The 25,322-nt window shown below is 41.3% G+C and overlaps 1 protein-coding gene across 4 annotated transcripts in view; it reads left to right on the plus strand.

The window, feature by feature from the left end:
* Nucleotides 1-25,322, plus strand: part of RERE (arginine-glutamic acid dipeptide repeats) — a 432,865-nt gene that overhangs the window by 151,485 nt on the left and 256,058 nt on the right. For 3 of the 4 annotated variants that reach the window (XM_039234928.1, XM_039234930.1, XM_039234933.1), the window contains exon 2: nt 18,429-18,897. In XM_039234928.1, the coding sequence (XP_039090859.1) occupies nt 18,573-18,897 (325 nt within the window). In that variant the 5' untranslated portion in view covers nt 18,429-18,572. Of the gene's footprint in view, nt 1-849; nt 890-18,428; nt 18,898-25,322 lie in introns of all 4 variants that reach the window. The other variant, XM_039234929.1, reaches the window with a different exon arrangement.

The raw sequence follows: 25,322 nt of genomic DNA on the forward strand, positions 1-25,322 counted from the left end.
AGTTGGAATTGATCTTTTTTTTTTAATGTTTATTTTGGGAGAGAGAGAGCGAGTGCAAGTGAGTGCAAGTGCATGAGTGAACAGGGGACGAGAGGGGTGGGGGAGAGAGAGAGGGAGAGAATCCCAAGCAGACTCCATGTTGTCAGTGAGGAACCCAACGAGGGCCTCGATCTCACAAATTGAGATCATGACCTGAGCCAAAAATCAAAAATCAGATGCTTAACTGACTGAGCTACCCAGGTGTGCACCACCCCCTTTGGGGGCAGTGATTTTTTTTTTTTTTTTTTTTTTGAGATGAATTACACTGGACAACATCCTCTGGGTGTTTGATTTTGTTGATAACTAATTTTTTGCACAGTTTTCTTACCTATAGGCTTCTTCGACCCCTTAATATGACAATATGTGGTGTAAACTTTGTGAGTACAAGTGGTGTGTCCCATACTTACTTTAAACAGAAGGTTTAATTGTGATGGTTGTTGGTTTTGGGCTGCCTGTCAGGGCATCCGGGTTTTTATTTTCTTTAGGAATTTGGTTTGGGAAATGCTTGTGGTATCTATGTTTAGCCCTATAGTCTTCATTTAATGCTCTTTCTGGACCATCTCATTTAGTATGTGTACATATTAAAGTCTTTGGGTTCTTTGTATTTTAGTATTTGCTGTATGATGAAGACTCCCAAGTCCATACTTTGCCTTGGTCCTCCTGAGCATTTGGGGCTGAGACTTTATTTCTAGCTCCCCAGTAGATACCTAAGCCTGGATGACTATGTAATAGGCAGCTGAAACTCAGTGCTTTTCAAAACTAAAATCTCTTCTCCATTCAGTTACATGTATCATCTTCCTCTCCCCACAGGTTACGGGAACTAGAGATAGAAGCCCTGACATCATCTCCGGTTTGTCTTTTGATTCCATTTGGTAGATTACCAAGCCTAAAACTGATTAGAAAGGCTAATAGTGTCGCCAACAAACATGTACCCTGTTGGATTTTTGGTAGAGAGTAGGATTGGCTTAGTGTGTGGTAATGAGGCTCCCAGGATGCTTACAAATTTCTTCCCTGGTAGTGGGGACTTCTCTGGGTCTTTCATTGCTGAGAGGAGCTGCCTTTTACTATTACTGCCTTTTCTACACAGTTCTAAAATTCTGTAAGAGTCTAAAAATGCTTCTTACTTTGTTCATATCATATCATTTGTTTAAAAAAATATCAAAAGGGGCAGATCTATAGGGAAGAAGCAACACACATCACATCCAGGTGTTTAAAAACAAATAAAACTGTAAATTACCGGTTGCTGAAAATGGCACACATGTCTCCAGGTAGTTAGTCATGTTGTTAGTCAATTTGCAAGTTGCAAGATGAAGCAGGGAGGAGAGTAAAGAAAGGGATCCTGTGCATTTCCCTCAGGTCTCATAGATTTGATCAAATTGACTCTAATTGGAAGTGGCAGTTTTTCCATTGAAAGGGTTTGAGAAGAAATTCTTCTGTTTTCCGAAGTGAGAAAGAGGATTTCTTTGGAGAATGCTGTTGTAACCTCATGCTCCATTTACATTTCAGTCTTCCAGCTTGCATGTGTCAGTTGCATTTGGGATTTATGTTCTCTCCTGGTGAATATTGCTTGCTTGCACTTTCCAGGTGTTCTTAAAGGTCACTAGTGGCTAGGGCGCTTCAATATACGTTTAGGTTGGGCAATAGACTGAGCTTCTGATAGTTTTGTGGTAGTGGATTATGGAAGGAGTATTTTGCTTGTAGGTTTAATTTTTCCTTGACAACAAAATTGAGGAAATCTGTCAAGGGAACTTGACTTTGAACAGTTGGGATACAGACCTCATTTAATCTGGCAATTGCTCTACTGTCTTTGCTTAAGAGTCTATGAGATGAGGGGCGCCTGGGTGGCTTAGTCGGTTGAGCGTCCGACTTTCGCTTAGATTATGATCTCGCGGTTCGTGGGTTCGAGCCCCGCGTCGGGCTCTGTGCTGACTGCCAGCTCGGGGCCTGGAGCCTGTTTCAGTCTGTGACTCCCTCTCTCTGTGACCCTCCCCTGTTCACGCTGTCTCTCTCTCTCTCTCCTAGAAATAAAATTAAAAAAAAAAAAAAAATTAAAAAAAAAAAAAAGTCTATGAGATGAAAGCTTGGAAAAGACTACCTGTGTGGTATTGATTAAGTTTGCCAACACATGACCAATAGAAGTCTTGTTAGCAGATGTACTTGCTTCTGGAAGAAGTGCAGTGTCTGCCTCCTTCAGTCCTGCCTCCTTCTCACAGTTACTGTTCATAGGTGTGATCCTTTCACTTGCTTTTTCATATTAAAAAAAATTTTGTTGGGAAAGTTCTGAAGACATAGGTGCCCCCCCCCCCATTACTGTACTTCTGATGATAATGTTCAGGTCTGTAAATCAGAAGTTTTTCTAACCAGTCCAGTGGTGGTTACAGGGCTGCATAAATAATTTATAAATGTCAAGATGAGGATGAGTCCTCTGGAAAAAGCTGCAGTTTTGTACATAATATTTAATAAAATTTGCATTTTAAATTGTAATGCAGTAGATTTAATTTGTGTATGTTGTAATATAAATTACTGATAGCATTAAGCTTTCCCACTCCATTCTTTACAGAAACATGATATTTGCTTTTTCTCATTTTGATACTTATCTTTTGGAGTCTTTTGTTGCAAATTAATGGGTTTTTCAGAAATGACCTTCTTTCCAAGATCTTGGCAGACACTTGTTTTAGAGAGGTGCCACATTTATATTGGAAAACCCTAACACAGACTTGATGGAGTTCTCTTTTCATTCCCAGGTGGACCTGGTCCAAGAGGTAAATGATTTTTTTTTTATTAGAGAATATGTTACAAGCTGGCAGGACTAGGGTATATCATAGGTTATGTGGGGCTATTATATCATCCTCTAAAGTTTGTTGTAATAAATAAATTAACCTACTATATAATAATAGGAACTATTCTTGAATGTATATCTGTTCTTCTCATTAAGAGGAGGGTGAAAATAAAAAATGCCTTGTCTTCCTTATGAGTTCTCTTCTACATACTGCTGATTACACACATTCAAGTGTGTGTGTGTGTGTGTGTGTGTGTGTGTGTGTGTGTTTTGTTGTTGTTGTTTTTTGTAGACAGAATTAGTATTTGACCCTGAGATAATGGTATTTAAGTTTTTTTGGTAAACGTCTAATAGAAAGGCGCTGGTATATTCTTAAGCCATTTTTATTTTGCAAAGGGACTCTTTGAAAACCGTGATGGAGCCTGAAGGCACGTATGGTTTATCTGAATTAGCCTGAGAGGTTACTACTGCTGATACCTGCAGTGGAACCTCAGGTGACAGTCTGTAGGTCTGTGCTGTCCCCTGCTTCCTTCCACTGTTTCCTTCTTTCTGATTGTACTTTCTTCATTTTCAGGTTCCATTTGGCTCTTAGTATTCACAGATTTGACTCTTGTGCTTTTTGGTTTTTTTTCTGTATGCGTCATATGTATATCCCTTAACTGCTCTTGGCATCTTGGGTGCCCTTTTTGGTCATGGAGAGACTTTAGTGCTGAGAAACAGTTAGCAGTGCTATCTTCATTGCTGATGAATGATGGCGGCTAGATAATTAAATGTAAGAATGCTTATTTTGAAATCTAGACTCTCTTACTGGGCAGTGACCCTTCCCCTCTTTTTGTGGTTATTCTTACTCTGGATGTTAATGTAATCAGTCATTTGGCACCAACAAGTCCACGGAATCTAAAACAGTCAGATGTAGAACATGTTGCACTGTGTTCAGATTACCTGGAGTTCATGCTCCTCCCATTGTTCACATAGGTAAAAGATGATATTTGTATAGCATACTGCGTAAACTGGCAATACTTGGGAGTGCTTATGTGGGACTTTGTGAAAAGTTCATTATGAATTCTCAACTGTAAGACAGGAAGTAACAGTAGGGGAAGATAGTAAACACTGAATTTGCGTAAAATACCAAATAAAGGTTCTACCAAAGTTCTGTTGGAAAATTTGAGCTTACTTCTGTGAACCATACGTTTTTATATCGGATTCTAGGCGTAAAAAGACCTCGTCCGTTTCTGATGAAGACTTTCTTATGAACATATTTTCAAATTCTTGATGGTCACCATTAATGAAAGAATTTGTTCATCAAGAAGGAGGTGGCAAATAGAAGAATATTGCATTTTCTCTAGTTACTGGAAACATCTTTCTTGTCGTTAGCCAGAATTTAGTAGTTTGATCTTTTAAAATTCTATTTCCAGAGTATAATTATCTTTCTTTAAGTAATTCATTCATTCATTCATTCATTCATTCATTCATCTTAAAGTTTTTATTTATGTTTGAGAGAGAGTGCAAGAGAGTACAAGCAGGAGAGGGGCAGAGAGAGAGGAAGACATAGAATCTGAAGCAGGTTCCAGGCTCTGAGCTGTCAGTGCAGAGCCTGATGCGGGGCTTGAACCCGTAAACCATGAGACCATGACCTGAGCCTAAGTTGGCTACAGGTTCCCCTATGATTATCTTTTAAATTTGATTACATTCTTTTGTTTCTTTAATTGATTAATCATAATTTTCTTAATAATGCACATAGATTTTTGAATCCAGTTAAACCTTTCATATTAAGTATTTAAAAACAATACACCTTCCCCCATCTTCTTTGACTCACCAGTTCTTTAGGATTCAAATTATGACACCAAGTAAACACCACTGATGAGCCTATTAAGCCTCATGTTTTCTTTCTTTCTTTTCATGTGGACCTTACAATGTTCAATTTAGGGACTCAGAAATGTTACTTATTAACAAAGTTATTTTTTTAAATCCAATCATTCTCTTTTATTAATTTGTAAGGTGAGGATCTTTGAAATAGTGTATCTCACCCCTTGGTCTTTTTTTGGACAGTAGGTGCATTTCCCTTTGAAACGGGGTGGGGGAGTGTTCCCATCTAATATGTCTTCCTAGAGTGGAAACCAACAAGACTGTAGCAGCCTAGATTTTATTAAATGCAGCTTTTGGGGGCCGCCTGGGTGGCTCAGCTGGTTAAGCATTTGACTTCGGTTCAGGTCATGATCTCAGGGTCCTTGGGTTTGAGCTCCACTTTGGGCTCTGTGCTAACAGCCCAGACTCGAGAGCCTGCCTCAGATTCTGTGTCCCCCCCTCTCTCGGCCTCTCCCTTGCTCACACTCTGTCTCTCTTTCTCAAAAATAAACAAATAGTTAAAAAAAAAATGCAGCTTTTGGTAATATTAATCTGAAATTTTTCTGTAGACACCTGTTACATATGCATTGGGTTTCCCTGTGAATAAACTAGTGCATTGTTTTTATTTCAGGATTTTCAGAACATGGTCCTGATACAGTCTTTCCACTGTCTGGTCACTGTAGCTTCACTGGTCATTCACAAATTTATTTGACTTGTCTGTAATATCATATTTGCTGCAAGCTGTTTTCTTGCCACCTTGAATATTTCATCCTCAGCTGTTGGTTTCAACAGCCCAATCTCATGGTTGTTGGAACTGCCTGTATGGCGAAGACTCCTAGATTTTTACCTCTAGCTCAGAGGTTTCTAATCTCTCAACTCTAAAGAGATCTTCTAGGCATCTCAGATTTAACTGTTCCAAACAGAATTCCCCATTTTCCCTCTCTTCCCCATGTTAGTGTATGACAGACAGCTCTGCTTGTCAGTGGTTCAGGCCCATATCTGGGCCCCCTCTTTGTCCCATACTACATACTTTGTTCAGTGTGACAACAGATTCTGATGGCTCTCCTTGAACAACCTATGTACAACCTGACTTCTCCCAGTACTCGCATGGTGCTACCTTGCCTAAATCAGTAGTTTCCTAGCTCTACAGCAGCCAGAGGGTGTCTGTTAGAATGTCACTCAGTTCTTTTTCTGTGCAACTGGTTTTTTTCTCTTATTTCAGTAAATACCCTCAGCTTTCTCTTCATCTCTGGCTTCCTTCTTGCTTTCACTGTTTCAGCCCCCTTGGCCTTTTGCTGCTGTTGGGGCCTGCTTCTGCTTTGGGCCTTTGTACTTTTCTTTCTGACTGGAGTGCTTTCTTCCAGACAACCACACAGCTTGCTCACTTATGTTCTTTAGGTCAGATGACCTTTATCAGTAATTACCATAAATAAATGAACAGCCTCTCCTCCCCTTTGCCCAGCTTTGTGTTTCTCTGTAGCACTTACCACCAGGTGATACACTGCTCTTCTCTGTTTATTGTCTGCTCTTTCCCTCATGTCCTCTCAGCTCCCCGAGGTTAAGAGACTGTGTGTGTTCTTCTCGCACATGTATCTGTAGGGACTGGGGCAGTCCTGGCAGTCAGTGGGTACTCAGTAAATATTTGCTGAATTAGTGGAATAGTCAGCCAAGACTCTGCTCTGGACTTTGTGTTTATTTGATGGTCAGGGTTACAGCAGCTGCAGCATGTAAGCATTGTGCTCCAGGCCCTGGGGCTCCCCGAGCTCCCTGCTCACTCCCTGGGTGCTGGCGTCTGGGACTGAGTAGTTCTGGTGGTTCTTCTGCTTTTCTCTGAATGACCTCAGGCTAACAAAGATGGCAGGCTAATACATTTGGTCAACCTGGAGACAATCACACCCAGTTAGAATAGCTCAGACTTAGAAAATGGCAAATTGAGTTTTGATTAGACTTCTGCTTTTAGTCAGCCCTCCTTTTCCTGACTCACATTCTAAGTGTTTTTAGAAGGATTGTTCCAGTGAGTTTTATGTTTCTCTTTTTCCCTTGATATAATTTGAACCCATGGATTAGAAGTGCATTATGAATGCTTTTGGTTTTTCATATATGTGTGAAGTGTAATTGTATTAACTATAAATTTCACCTTGTCATTACCTTTCATCAGATGCTGAGAGCTTATGTGCCATGGTTGTGAATTACTTTGAATCTTGGAGCTCTGCAGATTGAGAGCAACCCTTCCAACTTACCTGCCTCTATTATGCGCAGGTGTAAGCCTGAGCACATATCACTGCATGGTAAAGATGATTGTGGTCCAGGGCCGCCTGGTGGTTCATTTGGTTAAACATCTGACCCTTGATTTCCGCTCCTTTCATGGTCTCACAGTTGTGTGTTCAAGCCCCTCCTTGGGCTCTGCGATAATCTGCTTGGGATTCTTTTCTCTCTTCTTTCCTTTGCCCTCGCCCCTCCCTGACTTGTGCTTTCTCTCTCTTTCTCAAAAATAAATAATCTTTAAAAAGTTAATAAATAAATAAAAGATTATTGTGGTCCAAAGAAGGCTCTCTTTCATTCTTAGCATTACAGGAGATAAAACTTCTTCGATGTGTTCATTAGCTATGCTTTTACAGATTTAAGAGGTGTTTTTATTCAGTTACAGAGTAATAGCTCATCCTTATTTTAGCCAGATGTATCTTTTTTCTTAGCTGCAGTAAAGCTTTGAACTTTTTCTCATTAGTTTGTAACATTGCTGTTTGTATGTTTTAACAGCTTTATTGAAATGTAATTCACGTATAATTTACCCATTTAAAGTATACAATTCAGTGGCTTTAATATATCACAGATAGGTGTAACTATCACCACAATCAATTCTAGAACATTTTTTATCTCCCCTAAAAGAAATCCTGCAACCATAACAGTCATTCCCCGCTCCCCTTCCTCAGCAACCGTTAACCTGCTTTCTCTGTGGATTTGCCTTTTCAGGACATTTAATGTAAATGGAGTCGTTTGATATGTGGTCTGTGTGATTGGCTTTTTTCTATGTATCATAATGTTTTCCAGGTGTTATCCCTGTTGTAATATGTATCAGTATTTCACGTCTTGTAATTGCTGAATAATGTTCTATTGTATGGATATACCATATTTTAGTTATCTGTCTGCTTGGTTTTCTATTTATGGCCTTGCTTTGGGTAAGTGAGTTTAGGAATTCTGTCCCCTTTCACATCAGGGACTTGGATTCATAGGCATCTGGTTTCCCTTGTACTTGGCATTATGGACATCAGGTTTTCTCTTCAGTTGTATGGTAACAGAAGCATCCACTTGGCTCCATGATCTGGCAAGTCATCAACGAGTAATATTACTCTTAACAACCTTCAGAGCTTGACAGGAAACATCAAGATTTTCAGGATATGTTACTTCTGTTTTCCTAATTCAGTTTCAGACACCTGTGTGTGTAATTACTGTTTCAGGCAGTGCTTTGAATTAGTCTAGCTTATTTCAGAGAACAAAGAACATGCCATCTTACAGTTTTTGTAATTGTGTTAGCTTTATGGATTGCATGTTAGTCAAGCATAATTACGAATAAAGCAACACAGATGTTTAACCCCTTGAAATCTCTGTGATAGACAAATAATTTTCCTTCTTTAAAGCAGTGGTTCTCATCTGTAAGCAGCTTTGCTTCCCAGATGATCTATGCCAGTATTTGGAGTTCTTTTTTGTTGTCCTGACTGGAGCAGTGGGTTGTGCTATTAGAATCTACCAGGGTTAGAGACCAGGGCTGGTGCACAGGACAGCAGACAGCTTCCCCACCACAAAGAATGATCTGACCGCAAATGTGTATCACGCCACAGTTGAGCAGGCCTGGCTTAGACTGCCCGGCGAATTTTCCCTAACCCACTGAGCAGCAGAGACGCAACTGTAGGTAGTGCGCAAGGTAAAAAATTCTGTGTGTATTTGGCAGAATTTCACATTTAACTGTACTGGAAAACCATTGCTTATATTGAACGAGTTTGTGTGTTCTTTAAAGAAAAGGGTGATTGGTTGATTGGTTGTTTTCTTGTTTGCTTATGGAAACCTCCTTAGACACCTCATCTTTGGGAATTCCTTATTCCTACCTCAAATAAAAAGATTATATATTATTTAATTTTAATAGAGTTGCTAATTGTAATCTCAAGTTTTGCTGTTCTAGGTGTTTTCCAGACCTTTTGTAGGTCCTGTGTTTTGTTATCATGTTTTTTTTTGGGGGGGGGACGAAGAAATTAATATGTTTGTCACAGTCCACTAGTCTTCATTCCTTCAATTTTTCCCTCAAGTTTCTGAGGGAGGAAGTGTTACTCTAAGCATTACATCGACTTTTGAATAAGGGGCATTCATTCTGCTCTTCCTTCTGTTTTGATGCCACAAAGATCCCTCTCTGAATTTGGCTGGTGCGTCCCATCTCCGTTGTTTAGATTCTTTCAATAAGACATGTGTTCTAGGGATGAGGGTATGAACCCAGGATTGATGGAGTTTAAATATTCATTAACCCCAAGTGGAGAGAATTCTTGGAGGGGCGTGGATAGCCAGCCACTTGCTTACATGGTTAGGTTTGTCAGGTGGAGGAATTTCATGACCTGTTTATTTTGACACAGAAGAACTGCTTTTAGTACCACATCAGTTTCAGATAAAACACACCCTTACCTCTGCCTGGGTTCACAGATCTGCTGACTCCCTATTTTCAGTGTTACCTTGCAGGTTCGTTGGTGATTTTCTGGCATTTTTGAGGTATTCTCTGCAACAAGCTGCCGTTTATGAGAATACCTTATTTCTTATCCAGTGAGGATAAGTGTTAGAGTGACATTTCCCTTTCCATAGCAAAAGTCCTTACATTTTCTCTCCCAGGATATTAATATGAAAAGGAACAGGAAAAGAAGATTGGTTTCCCTTTGAAAGCACGACCCCAGCTGTAGCTTGCCTCTTTGGTGTTCTGGTGCACTCTGGCTACAGCTGCTTCTCTTGGAGGCAGGGACCTCAGACTGGGTAGTTTTCTTAGGTCTTCCATGTTTGGATCATCTCATTTTGCTCCTATAGGAGGATGCTAAATGCAGAAATGACAAAGGCAGAGATTCTTGAGGTGCTTTGGTTCCTGATCTGGGTAGGCTTTCAGAGAGAGTGAATTTGAAAGCAAGCTTGTATGGATGGGACTAACAACTCTCAATGGAAAATGTCTCCAGTTGGACAAGGTGAACATTCCCAAAATGCTGTATTCATCTCAAGAGCCTACAGTGACACCCTGTTTGCTCAGCCTACTGTTTTGGATAACTTGGCTTTTAAGGACAGGTAATTTAAGGCAATATGGCCTTTGTGGTTAAGAGTATAGGCTCTGGAGTCTGTGACCTGGGTTCATATTCTAGATCTAACACTTAGTTGTGTGATTTCAGTCAGCTTCCTCAGCCTCTCTGTGCTTGCTTTTGCTTTGGGAAAATGTACATAACCGTAGTACCTACTGAATGGAGTTAGGTTGATCAGATGACCTGTTTTTTTCTTGAATAATTATTAATTTAGTGAAGAGTAAGTGAATTAACATGTAAGATGCTTAGTGAATATTAAGTGCTCAGTAAGTGTGATCTGCTTCATTATTTTAGGGGCTTCCATTAAGTATTTCCGCCTCTCTACTTAGGCTTATTCCCTACTTTTTTTTTTTTTCTCCCTGTAGCTACCATCAAGGGCAGTGATTTAATATAACACTCTTCGTGTTTGTTTATTAATTTGAGAGAGAGAGAGAGGATCTCTTGCATGCTCCATGCTCAGCTTGGAGCCTGACATGGGGCTTGATCCCATGACCCTGATATCATGACCTGAGCTGAAATCAAGAGTCAGATACTCAACTGTGACTGAGGCACCCAACCCAACACTCTTGTTTCTGAACTTCTTTGTACCCGGAATGCTTTCTCTTTCTTTCTTTTTGCTCTTCCTTATCCTACTCATGGTTTATGAGCCAGCTCAAGCAGTCACCTTAGTTGTTTGCTCATGAAATCTTTCTTTTTCCAAATAACAGTCTTATCATATTGCTTTCTTGATTTATGTAGCTCATGTGTAAGAGGGAGGGCAGGAAGAAGTAATTCATTGCTCATCTTTATATACCAGGCAGAGTTAGGATCTGAGAATACAGCAGAGGACAGTTAAGGGTCAGCCTCTCATGGAACTTCTAGATTTTAGACAGATGTTAATCAAATTGCATAAATAAATGTAAAATTACAGTTGTGGAAAGTGCTCTAAATGGATTTAACCTAGTCATTTTGGACAAGAAACGACATCTCAAGGAAGTTGTTGAGCTGTGACCTGAAGGGAGTAGGCGATAGCTAGGCCCAGAAAGGAGAAGAGCATCACAGACCAAAAGGAGAACAAGAGCAAAGTACTCCGTGCAGGTAGGAGGGGCTGTGCTGTGTCCAGAGAACCGAGGGAAGGGGGTGTGATGGGACTAGAGTGCTAGAGTGGTGTGAGAGGCTCACATAAAAAGGTGAGGGCCTTGGAGCTCCTGGCTGGCTCAGTCAGTTGAACATGTCACTCTTGATCTGATCTGGGGGTTGTGAGTTCAAGCCCCACGTTGGGGTAGAAATTACTTTAAAAAAAGAAAAAAAAAAAGGTCTTGTAGATCATGGTTAGGATTTGGGCTTTTAGCTAACAGAAGAGAGAAGTCTTTGAGTGATCTTTCTTAAGGTGTGGATTGACATAACCACATTACCTTGTGAAAGGTACAGCCTGGCTGAAGTGTAGAAGGAGAAATGTAAGGGTTCCTAGGAATGGATTTGAAGAGAAGCCAGTTGAAGTAGTACAGAAAAAGTGTCCTAGTAGCTTTTTTTTTTTTTAATTAAAAAGAAATGTTTATTTTTTGAGAGAGAGACAGACTGTGAGTAGGGGAGGGGCAGAGAGAGAGAGAGGGAGACACAGAATCTGAAGCAGGCTCCAGGCTCTGAGCTGTCAGCACAGAGCCCAACCCAGGGCTCCAACCTACAGACTGTGAGATCATGACCTGAGCTGAGGTCAAATGCCCTACCGATGGAGCCACCCAGGCGCCCCTGTCCTAGTAACTTTAACTGAGGTTGTGGTGTCAGAGGTGTCCTGAAGTAGAGGAGCTCGAGAGAAGCTTGAGGGAACAGTGATAGGATTTGTTGATGCCAGGGTGGAAGGTGGGGGGTAAAGATGCTGCCAAGGTGTCTAACTTGTATAACAAGGATGGGCAGGGGAATAGTCACCAGGAGAGACCGTCTAGAAGAGGGGCTCATTTGGGGCTGTCTTTAGTTTGGACATGCTTGGGGATACCTTTGAGACCTCCAGCAGGAGACTTCAGGTGGACAGTCTTCACTCTGCCGAGACGTGGTAGACACATTTGTGGATCGCCTGTGTGTATGTGGTGTGTGTGGACTGATGGAGATGTATGAGAGTGCCTAGGATGGATGTCGGGGATGAGAAAGGGGCCCCGCACAGGGCCGTATAGAACTCCTGCACTGGCTGGCCCGGCAGGAGGAGGAGGGTCAGGTAGGCAGGCCCAGGAGAGGACCCTGCTGGGTAAGCCAAAGGCAGAGAGCCTTTCCAGAAGGCAGGTGTGTGGTCAGATGATAATGAGGTGGACAGCTCTCCAGTGGATTTGATAACAGAGAGGAGATTGCTTTAGTGGGAGTAGTTTCAGTGAACATGTGATAGGCATGGTCCTTGTCAGGTAGTGGAGAATGGACACAGGTTAACAATGGATGACATGGGGCACCTGGGTGGGTCAGTCAGTTAAGCATCCGACTTCGGCTCAGGTGGTGATCTCACGGTTTGTGGGTTCAAGCCCTGCACCGGGCTCCGCGCTGACAGCTCAGAGCCTAGAGCTGGCTTTGGATGCTGTGTCTTCTTCCCTCTCTGCCTCTCCCGCTTGCACTCTGACTCTCTCTCAAAAATAAAAAATAAACATTAAAAATTTTTTAAAAACTACAAAAACAATGGATGACAGTAGTGGTATCCATGAGGATCCTTTTATAGGCAGGATGGGGAATAGTGGGAGTGGGGGCTCTGGTCTGTCTGGGAGTCTTCCTGGAGTTGGGCAGCAGAAATGCCTGAGGGCCTGAATTTGAGCTGAGGGTAGGCAGACCAAGGGGAGGGGATGATTATTCTAAGCACATGGGTCCTGAGATGGAAAGAAGTGTTTTGAGGTAGCTGGAGCTTACAGGAGAGGTGGAGATGGAGCTGGACAAGTGGGGAGGCAGTCAGGACCGGAGGGGCCCTGTAGACCTTGGAAAGAAGTGATGGATAGTGAATTGCACTTTAAAGGATGAATTGTGGTGGTGTGCAAATTACATTTCTATAAAGTTGTTTTAAAAAGGTGGTGCAGTGTCAGACACACTGGCTGGGTCCACTGTAGGGTGAATCGGAAGGAAAGCAAAAACAAACAGAATTTTAGTAACAGAGACCCGTTAGAAGGCAGTTATATTAATCACTGTGAGAGATGATGGCTTGCTCCATTTCAGCTGGAGCAACGGATAAATTAGAGAGAGATTCGGAATGTGATTGGTAGACCCTGAGAGCTGAGCAAAATGCCTGGTGTGTGGTTGGGCATTTGACAAATAGAAGTATTTCTTGCTCTGGTTCAATGAGGAAGAATTAGTTGTACTTCACTAGCTGCATTTAGCAAGTCAAGTGTCCTGCGGAATCTGGCTTCAGTTAAGTGAGATGATTAGAATTCAAGGAATGAAAAGTCAGGAGGGAGAGGCAAGTTTTCATGGATAAGCGAGTTTGACATGATCCCAGAGAGGATCTGTTTGAATTTTTGTTATTTGTCGTCAATTTTACACGATTTGGTTCTTAATTGTGCAGTAGAACCCCTTCTTCCCTGCAAGAGAAAATAAATTCTTGAGGGTACGGATGGTGTTTGGCTCCATTTATATCTTGCATGGTGTGATGTGCTATTGGGGATTCTCTACTACTGAGAGTTTAGATTTGTAGAGTGCTTTACAATCTGTAAGTGCATTTCCATATGGTATGCTTAATTAACTTAATTCTTACAGCAGCTCCGTGGAGTAGTTAGCTGTTGTCCCTGTTTTACAGCAGTGAAATTGATTCAGAGAGGTAGAGTGATTTGCCCAAAGCAGTATAGCACATGGCACTGCCAAGAACTTGGGTGTTGGCTCCTCAGTCTGGTTCGGTGCTCAGCCTAACCTTCTGGGACTGCTTAAATAGTATCAGGAAGTGGTTTTCTTAAATGTGGTTGGAGCCCTGAGAGTGACTGACATTTTAGCTTTTTAATCTGAATTGGTTCTGATCCGTAGTGTGAGGGGTTTGTGGGTTGGTTGTTGGCTTCACTTTGAAGAGGCAGCCGATGTTTGTGTGGAGGGTGAAGTGACCTGCAGTTACAAAGAGCATTTCTGTGTCACTGGCTCGTGAAGGGCTTTGACTGATTAGCTGAAGACACAGCGAGGCCAGCCGACGAGATTTAGGAATTGAGATAAAATGACGGAGCGCAACCTGATAAATGTGGAACCTAGTGAGAAGAATGTATGTTTTTCATGAGTCCTAGGGGTACTGCTTTTGGAAATGTGAGTTGTAAGTCTGGTTTGAATATCCTCTCCACTCAGGCACGAGCAATGCATGTTTTTTGTGGGTTTAAAAATTTTTTATCAGAAAAACTATTCACATTCACTTTGTTGGTGATATCAGTCAATCTCATGGCTTTCAAAACTAAATTAAAAAGTAAATTTTTATCTCCAGCCCGGACCTCTGCCTACTAAAAATCATCATGTGGTTTTTCTAGGCTTCTCAAACTTTGTATGTTCGTACCTGAGCTCCTAATCTTTCTCCCAAAACTTGTATAATGTCAGTTTGTTTCATCCAGGTGCTCATGCCAGAAAACCTGGGGTTGTTCCTGACTTCTTTCTCTCACACCTCACCTCCCAGTCCCACATAGAAAATAAGACTTGTCCCCCTCTCTGCCACTGCCATGCTGGTCCGCCCCAGCTACCTTCACCTCTTACCTGGCTCAGTGCAGTTCACCGCCTCCCTGACCAGTCTTCGTGCTGCAACACCTGCATCCCTTCGGGAATTTTCTCAGTGGCCGGAGTGTCCTTCAACAGGAGTCAGATCATGTCTTCTTCCTCTGTTGCTCAGATCCCTGCAGGGGCTGAAGTGTCATTCCAGTCACTGCATGTCACATCCTGGCACTTGAGTAAAGAGTAAAGGCAGCAAACTCCTTACTCTGGCCTATAAGGCGGGATTCAGCACCCCCCTCCCCTCCCCTCCCCTCCCCTCCTCTCCAGCTGCTTTCCCTCTTTCTCATGTCACCGCAGCCTCCTATGTCCTGAGTGTGCCCAGCTCACTCCTGCCTCTGGACATTTGCACCTGCTTTCCCTCTGCTGGAATGAGTTCCCTTCGTGTGTCCTTAGGGCATTTTCCCTAAACATCTTGCTCAGGGGCAAGGCCTGAGGGCTTCCCTGACCACCATTTAAAATTGCAGTCCTCCTATACCCTCCGTCCCCCTTGGGTTCCCCATTTAAGATCTTTTCGTGTACTGTATACATCTTTTTCTTTCGAGTATATATGATTCTTTCCCCACTCCCTAGAACGTAAACGCCATGAGGGCAGGCAGGTTTGTTCAAGGTCTCCTGCTGCTGAGCCCTAACTAGTGCACAGTGGGCATTTGATAGACCCCTGTTCCGTGAATAAATGAGGATTGTTGTGAATCCGAATGTGCTCTAGATTAGATTTCTCTCTTTTGTAATTTGTTACAGTTATTTTTATACTGCTTTTTGTTCAAGTGGGTTGGGCAGTGGATTGACAGAGACACTTTCAACGCTTTTGTCTTTCTTAGTGGAGACAGATTTCCTTTTTGGAAGGGAAGAGCAAAGTGAGTGTGTTTCCGAAACCTGTCTGTGTGAATTATCAGCCTGGGTGCATGTAGGAAAAGTTAGCACCTATGGAGAGCTGGTGTCCCTGGGAGCACAGATTATAACTTGAGCAGTAGTTGTAATCAGGTCAGATGGGGTGTACCTTTAGAACTGCTTTCCCTTTGGAAGAATCACTGGCTGTATGGCTTCGTGCACATGATCTCTTCTCAGTTTCCCTTCTGTAGTCTGTAAAGTGGGGACGGTGACTTCTGTCTGGTTCACTTCACTGAGTTGAGAGAAAGAATTGAGTGAGATCACGGCAGGAATCTGCTGTGAACCAAGTGTTAACAAAAACTCTGTTGTTGTAATGGTAAATCTTTTCTAGCAAACTGAAGTGACAACTACCATTCTCGGTGCCATCTGGTTTCTCTCTGGGTCCCTTTCCTTAAATGTCACATTATTGTTGTATGTTGGTCATTGTGAGATGAGGCTCAGAAAAATTATGGTTAGTGTGGGAAATGCAGAGGAAAAAATATCCCCACTGCACTCTATATTTTAGAGCCAAAGTAAATGGTAATTGACTTTTGTTTTGGATTATCACTGTTTTTAGTTACCTGAAAGTTGGATACAACACACCGGATTTCATTTTGTGGATGCCTTCTCTATTTTTTCTTGAACTTTTCTTTCTTGCTCACTCTCGGCAGAAGCAACTCAAATTTCTTTGTAAATAGAAGCTAGTATATGATTTTGTAGGGAGTGGTGTTAAATGTATAATTTGGACTTAGTATTTTTTCCTTTTTGAGTGCTGAAATAATATTTTTACATCATTTTCTGGGTATCTTCTTAACCCTGGAGAGAATGATTTTTTTCTTAAATTCATCAGATGTCTGTCCTGAAATACATCTGCAAGATTTTTCAGCCTAAGCCCCTTGTTCTTTCGGATTCCCAGGAGACCGTGGTATGTTTTCAGTGTCATAGAAGCATGTTTTAACAACGGTGTTGGCCGATAGTTTTCTTTCTTGCATGATTGGCTTCTTCATGCTTTAAACTTAAGCCCAGTGCAGAAAGTAATATGTCTCTTTGTGTATTTTCAATTGCTAACACTAGTGGCCTACAGGGACTTGGGAATATATTACTGTCTGTTTAGCAGATGATTCATATGGGCAGAACTTTTGCAGGCACTAGGATAATTTTTCATTTTCTTAAAATATGTTTAGAAAATGGAAATCCTATTTAGAATCCTATTTCCTGTGTAGAAGGAAGCCTTCTAGGTCTGTGCTACATGCTTCCCCTTCTGACTCTTTCAGGTTGTCAGCATTATTTGTTCCTTCATGGGTCTGTCTCCCGTAAGTGGTTGTGAACATTTATTTTCTCGAATGCCTCAGGATATTTGAGGTGCTTATGGAAAGGTCTTTTCTGGTGTCAGATTTGACCTAAGAGCTTTGGAGAGACTATATGATAGTTTTTATGGTTTTGGTGTGACCAAAGAGAATTTTCTGTGTCTAAGGCGTGTAATTACAAGCTGATTTGTTTGTTGTTGTTTAAGTGAAGAGGACCAATCTTTTGTTTGTTTGCATATGTTGTTTCTTATCTGGCTTGTGTCACATGAGGAACAGATGGTTCTTCTAATGATCAGTTTGCTTTTTTGGCTCTGGAGCATCAAGGGCGAGGATTCTTGAGTTTTTCCCTCATTGTATCTTCAGTTTCGAACACCTGGCACATAGATAGTGTTTAGTACAGATTGCTGAATGAATGAAGATATTGGGGAAGATGATACAGGACTGCAAAAGATAAATTGATAGTGATTATGACTGTCCCAAAACTGACTTGTAAACAAAACAGTCTGTGTCCATCTGTTGTCCACTCTCTGCCCATTAAAATTTTATAAAAGTTGTGTTGAGTCGGAATTTGGGACTTTGTCTTCTCATTGTAAAGTCTTAAGAACTTCAGACTTTACTTGTTGGGTTTAGCTCTAGGGGGGGAGTTTATTAGGGAAATTATTAACAGTGGAAATTTGGAAGAATGTAGAAACCACCTAATATTCCCTAAAGATGGAAGATTGTTTTTGGAAGCTGTTATGTTTTGTTAAGGCAGAGATCATGTATCTTCTGAGATAACATTTTTCGTGGAAAATAAATAGAACAGTAGATGTCGAAGATGGGAAAGGTTACATTGAAGGCAGAAGAATCTTGCTTTGAGGTCGTCACTTTTATTTGAGTCAGCACTTCTTTTTATCTTGAGAGGAGCTCTGGAAATTTGGAGTGTGGCTAGAAAAAGTCTTTCGGAGATAGTACCCTGTGAGAGACCTCCTGAGACATTTTTCGAGTCTTTCCAGATTATTGCTTTTTCAGGTGGAAATAGTTTTATTTATAAGTCTTGCCTCTTTAAATTAATATTGTGGGTTATGATGCTCCTTTTGGACAATTAAAAAAATATTTTTTTGTTTTATTTGTTTTTGAGACAGAGACAGAACATGAGTGGGGGAGGGGCAGAGAGAGAGAGGGAGACCAGAGTCTGAAACAGGGGCTTGAATCCATAAACCGTGTGATCATGACCTGAGCCAAAGTTGGACACTTAACCAATTGAGCCACCCAGGTGCCCCTCCTTTTGGACAGTTGTACCCATTATATGTTTTCTACTAGGGTACACTTCACTTTTTCTTTCAAAAGAAGAAAGCAGTTTGTGTGCTGAAAGTATGGTTTACTATTGAGCATTCAGACATTTACATTATTGGTGTGGTAGTAAATCCCAAACCATATGCCAGCTGAGACCAAAAACTGACACTTTGTGTCATTTGTCCTAACCTTTTCCCTGTGGCCGGTGAGAAACTTTTAGGGCTAAAACACAAGTAAGAGATTAATTTAACAAAATGTTACCTAGGAAGGAGCTATGAGAAAGTGTTAAAGTAATATCAGTTTCTCTTTCTCTTTTTTCTTGCCTAGCGTTTTTGAAGCGTTGGGGTAGTTGGAGTGGTTGGATTTTCCCTGGAATTGAGTGAGAAATTCAGAAGACTGAAGCCCAGGCTTACTGTCTACCTTTCACGGAGGCCTAGCCGTGAGAGGACAGAAGAAGGCACGTGGCGAATCATGACAGCTGACAAAGACAAAGACAAAGACAAAGAGAAGGACCGGGACCGAGATCGGGACCGAGAGAGAGATAAACGAGACAAAGCGCGAGAGAGTGAGAATTCAAGGCCACGCAGGAGCTGTACCTTGGAAGGAGGAGCCAAAAATTATGCTGAGAGTGATCACAGTGAAGATGAGGATAATGACAACAATAGCGCCACCACGGAGGAGTCCACGAAGAAGAACAAAAAGAAACCACCGAAAAAAAAGTCTCGCTATGAAAGGACTGATACCGGCGAGATAACATCCTACATCACTGAGGATGACGTTGTCTACAGACCAGGAGGTGAGCACACCGGCGCCACACGGGGCATTCGCTCGCGCCTCTTCGAGTGGTGGGGCCAGTGGTGGGGCCGGCGGTGAGCCCAGAAAAGGGGAGGGCTGGGGAGGGTAGGGAAGAGACTCAAGGTGGGAAACACACCGACCCACTTTTGGGCAGGTGGGGCCACTGGCTTCTGCTCTTCCTCGGTGTTCCCTCCTGCTGCCTCTGTCCCTTCACCCTCCATGCAGTACGCGCCATCTTTTCATTCCCTCCTGGCATTTTATCTTCAAACACAGGCAGTGATGACTCTGCGGAAGTGAATTCCTGGTGGGACAAGTAAACTTTAAGATTCTTAGAAGAGGATGTTTCATACTGGCCACAGGAGTGAGCAGAAGCTCGAGAAATATTTGTAAAGGCCTTTAAACTAAAGTTTATTTCTCCTCCTAACCTCCTGTTCCAAGGCATTGAGCTTTAGGATCTCTAGACATTGATACTAGACAAAGACCGCTAACTTGCTCTGTTTTCTGGAAAATTTCCTAGACTTTACTCAGGGTGTTGAAGTTCATGGTATTGTTCAGAGAGAGATGGACTCAGCTTTCAGATGCGATGCAGGGAAACCAGTGCTTGAGAGCATGTGGACGCCAGCAGGACTTTCCTTTTTCACATGTGTTGTGTGTGTTCAGGTGCTTTTCTTCCAGAAGTCAGTAACACTAGCTAAAATCATTTTGTTTGAATTATGCTGAGGACTGAGATGAATTTCATATGAGATGATGGAATTAAGAGATTAAAAGCCTCATGGTGGAGGGTTTAGGATTAGGGCGCCTGGGCGCCTCAGTTGGTTGAGCGTCTGACACTTGATTTTGGCTCAGGTTGTGATCCCAGGGTTGTGGGATTGAGCCCCATGTTAGGCTTTGTGCTGAGTGTGGAGCCTGCTTGAGATTCTGTCTGTCTCTCACTCTCACAAAAAAAAAAAAAAAAAAAGAAGACTCCTGGTTTGCTATTCTTCCAGGAAAGAGAGACTAAAGAAATGATGTTATGTTGTTAACCTGGTGCCGTTATTTTCCTGAGGAGTACTGTCTCTTTGCTGAACTTTGCATAAAGTACTGGAATTTTTCCTTGTGTAGGCGTTTTCTTTTGAATTTCAAAAGATAAATCAGTATTAGAACTTATTCAGATACACTTGTAGTCACAGCTACAATTTACTGGTTGATGATTAACTGAGAAGGTATTTATGTGACATAAAAGTTATGAGCATTAGGTTTTAGAGAATCTAGGGTTGTGCTGTGGAGATCGAGTCATGATCGGGTCACATGTGGGTTGTACTGCTGTCCGTCCGTGTCTGTGATTTTACAGATTTAGACATTGCACAGTAAGAATTTCTGAGCCCTTGAAGAATATCACGTTGTAGAGTTACCTCGAATTACTTGCTGTGGGCCTATTCCGTTCTAAAACATGAGAAAGGAACAAAATGTGTTAACTTCTTTAGATATAGATTATAGTATCATAACTTAAAAGCAAGGGAAGATCTGGGGCGCCTGGGTGGTTCAGTCGGTTAAGCATCTGACTCTTGGTTTTGGATCAAGTCATGATCTTGATGTCGTGGTTTGTGAGTTCAAGCCCCACATTGGGCTCTGCACTGACAGCAGGGAGCCTGCTTGGGATTCTTTTTATCCCTCCTTTTATCTCTGCTCCTCCTCTGCTTGTACACACGTGCTCTCTCTCTCTCTCAAAATAAACATTAAAAGAAATAAGGAAATCTCTTGTTATCCTTTTCTCATGATACATAACAATTCACTGTGGTAATGTGATCATTGTCAAAAGACCAACTGCCTTTTGCAGTACTGAATGCCTGCCTTTCTCAGTGGAATGTTATTCCTGTGTTGGCGGCAATACTTCCCACAAATATTTGTGGTCAAGTACACGTGGGAAACGCTGCACATCCTATCCCTGTCCTAAGAGATCCATTGTTAATGACCCTGAGAAGTCCTGCAGTTGAGGAAACTTCTGTAACGTTTAAAAACCCCCCACAAAACCTGCTGTTTTCCCCATTTGTGGGATTGCTGTTTGTGCTGGTTATCTCCCTAAGAGAAGCCAGCGTTAAGAACACTAGGTTGAGAGCCACTGCACTTTCATCCTGCACCTTCTACAGGATAATAGAAATCCTTCCTGCTTGATGTTGGGAAGAGGATGTGAAGGAAAGTTGCTTGGGGCTTATTTACGAAACTGAGTTCTCAGAGTGTTTTGGAATTGAGCTGAGTGTATTTATGGAGGCAGGCATTGTTTCAGTGGATCTGAGGACCTTTGTGAACCATGAAAAAGGTATGCTTTCTCAGGAAGCTAATAAATATGTCATAAAGAATCTATGAAAACCTAAAGGGATTTGAAAGTTTTCTGTTACACTCAGAGAGCCCAATCACTTTGTGTGAGGTGCCCCTCTCACTCGGGAGCGCGACCATGTTGTGGCCTGGTGTTTGCACATTGCCTGGTCCAGTGGATGTTTGGCTCTTTTTTGAGGAGACTGACCTTGACCTTTCTGTGTGTGTGTGTTTTTGTTTTTTTGTTTTTTTTTTTTTAATTCCTTTTTAGGAGAGGCTTTTGAAGCTAAAGGGCTTGGTTGCTGTCTACAAATAGCTTCTTTCTCACTGGAAGGTTGTTAAGCACTGCCTAGTTTTAGGTTTGCCTGCACCGAAGAATCACAAGCATGGTGCTGTGTTTAGATTCCCAGATGGGACTTGATTTTTCCCTTCCTTTTGTCTTACTTTCTGGTCTTTTTCTTTCTTGGTGCAAAGCACTACAATAACATCTTTTGTTAGTGATGAAAACCAGTATCATCACCCGGTCACAGAGACTCTGTATGCTTAGGTCTATCTTCAGTGTTGAGGTAGGGACTCCATAGGACGTCGTAAGGGATTTCTTCAGTGCAGATTAGATCTTTTATGCTTATTTGTTTCCTTTCTTTCTTTCTTTTCTTTTTTTTTTTTAATATTTTATTTATTTCTAGGAGAGAGAGAGAGAGAGACAGCGTGAGCAGGGGAGGGTCAGAGAGAGAGGGAGTGACAGACTCTGAAACAGGCTCCAGGCTCTGAGCTGGCAGTCAGCACAGAGCCCGACGCGGGGCTCGAACCCACGNTAAACAAAATGTATAAGAAAAAAATTAATTATTTAGAAACATAAGAAGACCAAAGTAAGTGAAGAAATATAGAATATATATATGAATTTTTATTTTATTTTATTTTATTTTTTTAAATTTTTTTAAATGTTTTTATTTATTTCCAGGAGAGAGAGAGAGAGAGACAGCGTGAGCAGGGGAGGGTCAGAGAGAGAGGGAGTGACAGACTCTGAAACAGGCTCCAGGCTCTGAGCTGGCAGTCAGCACAGAGCCCGACGCGGGGCTCGAACCCACGAACCGCGAGATCATGACCTAAGCGAAAGTCGGATGCTTAACCGACTAAGCCACCCAGGCGCCCCTATGCTTATTTGTTTCTTTAGGATATAAAACACGGATTCATTTTTGTGTTTTTGCTCTCTGTTTTTGTGAATTGGTTTTAATACTCTGCTTAAGTGTAAAATATAGATAGCTTCCATTATAAGAACAAGCCCCACAGTGAGGATATAAAAAAAAAAAAAGCCTAGACTATAACTGTACTTCCTTGTCCTAGGGGGACAGGTCTATCTATATTCAGATTATTTGGTCTGAGAAGAATGAGATTTTTTTGGGGGGAAAAAAAAAAAGAAATGGGTATGATTTAGAATTTGTCACTAGCTAAAGTTTAATTTTATGCATGGTCACAACAAGCTCTTCTCTGGCCTTGCTGTTTCGTTTCGTTCTTAGGAGCTCAGCATGATGGACTTGAAGCTACTTGAAGCCCATGTTACCTCCTGCCTCAGGCCCTTTGCACTTGCTTTTTGCCTCAGGCTAGTGAGTCCTCCCCTATACATGCTCACAGACAGACTTCCTTCTTTCCTTTTCTTTTTTTAGTGCTCCCATTTCAGTGTCACTGTCTTTCCTCTCCCAGGTTACCCAGATTTCCTTAATAAACACTGTCACAGTATTATATATCTTTTCTTCTACAGCTTACAACTAGTAGTTTTCTCTTTATTTCTGTTATTTTGAGATTAAAACCCATCTCCCTCCTCCATAAAGGAAAAAGATCTGTTTTCTGCCTATCATTGAATTGCTGGCACCTGTGACAGTGGTGTGCATGTAGTATACCACTATGTGTACCGAATATTTTTTGGATAAATAAGATCCTGAAAACCTTTCAAAAGTTTATTAACTGATTAATAATGTCAGGGTTAGAATAATGCTTATGGAAGTCTATCTTGAATCATTTATTTGCCAATGAATGATTTACCAGACTTGTTATAAAATAAAAACCAAACAAAAGCCTCGTAGGGCTCTATTATATATTGCCCCCACATCTAATCTAACTTCTTTGTTGTCTGTCAACCATCACTCTATTTTCGGGATGGCCGTCACGGTAACAGATTGATTTATTACACAGCTGTGTGCAGCCACATTTCCCTCATGGGCTTCTTTAGCATAGGATATCGATTTTTAAAGTTTGCTGTGGGTGGCATATTAATTTCCTTCCATGATTTTCTAATTCCCCTCCCCCAGCTTTATTGAGATATAATTGACATATAGTATTGTTCAGGATGTACAGTATAGTGGTTTTGTATATGTGTATATTGCAAAATGATTACCACAATAAGGTTAGTTAACTTGTCCATCACCACCACAGGGGTGTGTGTGTGTGTGTGTGTGTGTGTGTGTGTGTGTGTGTGTGTGTGTGTATGGTGAGAACTTTTAAAATCTACTCTTCTAACAACTTTCCAGCATGCAGTGCAGTATTAACTGTAGTCACCACGCTGTACATAATATCCCCAGAACTTTTTCATCTTATAGATGGAAGTCTGTACCCTTTGACCACCTTTACCCATTCCCTACAGCCCCCGCCCCACTCCCTCCCTGTGGCAAGCACTAGTCTGGTCTCCTGGTCTCTATTTCTATGCGTTTAGTGTTTTTAGATTCCACGTCTGGGTGAGACCATGCAGTATTTGTCTTTTTCTGTCTGTTTCACTTAGCATAATGCCCTCACGTTTCATCCATGTTGCCAGGATTCTACCCCCGATCCCCCTGGTCCCTTTATTATGGCTGAATAATATTGTTTATGTATACACCACGTTTTCTTTTTTCTTTCGTCCATTGGTGGACACTTAGGTTGTTCCCATTTCTTGGCTATTGTAAATAATGCTGCAGTGAACATAAGGGTATGGACATCTCTTCTAGGTAGTCATTTCGTTTCCTTTGGCTAAATACCCAGAGGTGGCATTGCTGGATCCTGTGGTGGTTCTGTTTCAGTTTTTTGAAGAACCTCCAGACCATTTTCCATAGTGAGTGGCTGTACCCATTTACATTCTCACCAGCAGCGTATTCACTATTTTCAGTTAGATACTGTGATTTTTTTTTTTTTTTAAATTCCTGATCAGGTAAAACAGTCAAAAATTAAATTCAAATTAACGAGAGAGACTTTAGCATTTGGCATATCGGTTTGCTTGCTATTTTGATAAGGAAACATGTTCTTGAAAAAGTGCCTGTTAATTTGATTCTCCATTTCTTGTATTTTGTCATATCAACTGCTACTTTTGTTTGACTCTCCATTTACCCTAGATGTAGGGTAATCTTTTATCACATACATGAAAGGGGGGAAAGATACAGGATTTTCAAGTTTGTTATATCTGTGTTCCTTCTACCTTTATGAAAAAGTGTGATATTTTTCATGAAGATAAATTTTCATATATAAATTTTATATATAAAAGACAAAGAACTCTAAGTTTGTGGTTTATGAAATTTTAGGTGAAGTAAAAACATTTCCCCCTTTTTATTTGCAGATTTTCCTCATTATTAGGAATTGGGGACTTGACCTGAAAAAAGACCTACAAACGAGAATTGAGTATACATTGAACATTCAGGTGTTAATTTCTTTTGATGCAAATAGAATTTAAGCTAGAAAAAATCCAAACTAAATAAAATAAAACCTGGGACTCTCGTTTGAATCAGAATGGAATGTACATATTTTAAAAAAGTATTGAAGTTAAAAGTAGACTATTAATCATGCATAATGTTGAATAGACACAGAAGAGTATAATACTATATGCTTCCTTTTATATAAAGTTAAAAAACAGGCAAGGCTAATCTTTGGTGTTTTGAAGTCAGGTTGTAGTTGCACTGATGGACGCTGGTGTCTAGAACAGAGCATGAATAACACCCTCGGGGGTCTGGTCACGTTCTCTTTCGTGGTGACACTGCTGCTTACATGGGTTTGTTCACACTGTGAGAATTTATCATGCTTTGCACTTTTCTGCATATGTGTTATACTTCAGTGAAAAATTTACTTGAAAAAGTTAAAACATGAAACTATTTTCCTAATGGATAATTTCCCTTT

Source organism: Hyaena hyaena, unplaced genomic scaffold (genome assembly GCF_003009895.1).
Source record: "Hyaena hyaena isolate Hyena2069 unplaced genomic scaffold, ASM300989v1 scaffold_94, whole genome shotgun sequence".
Taxonomy (NCBI): domain Eukaryota; kingdom Metazoa; phylum Chordata; class Mammalia; order Carnivora; family Hyaenidae; genus Hyaena; species Hyaena hyaena.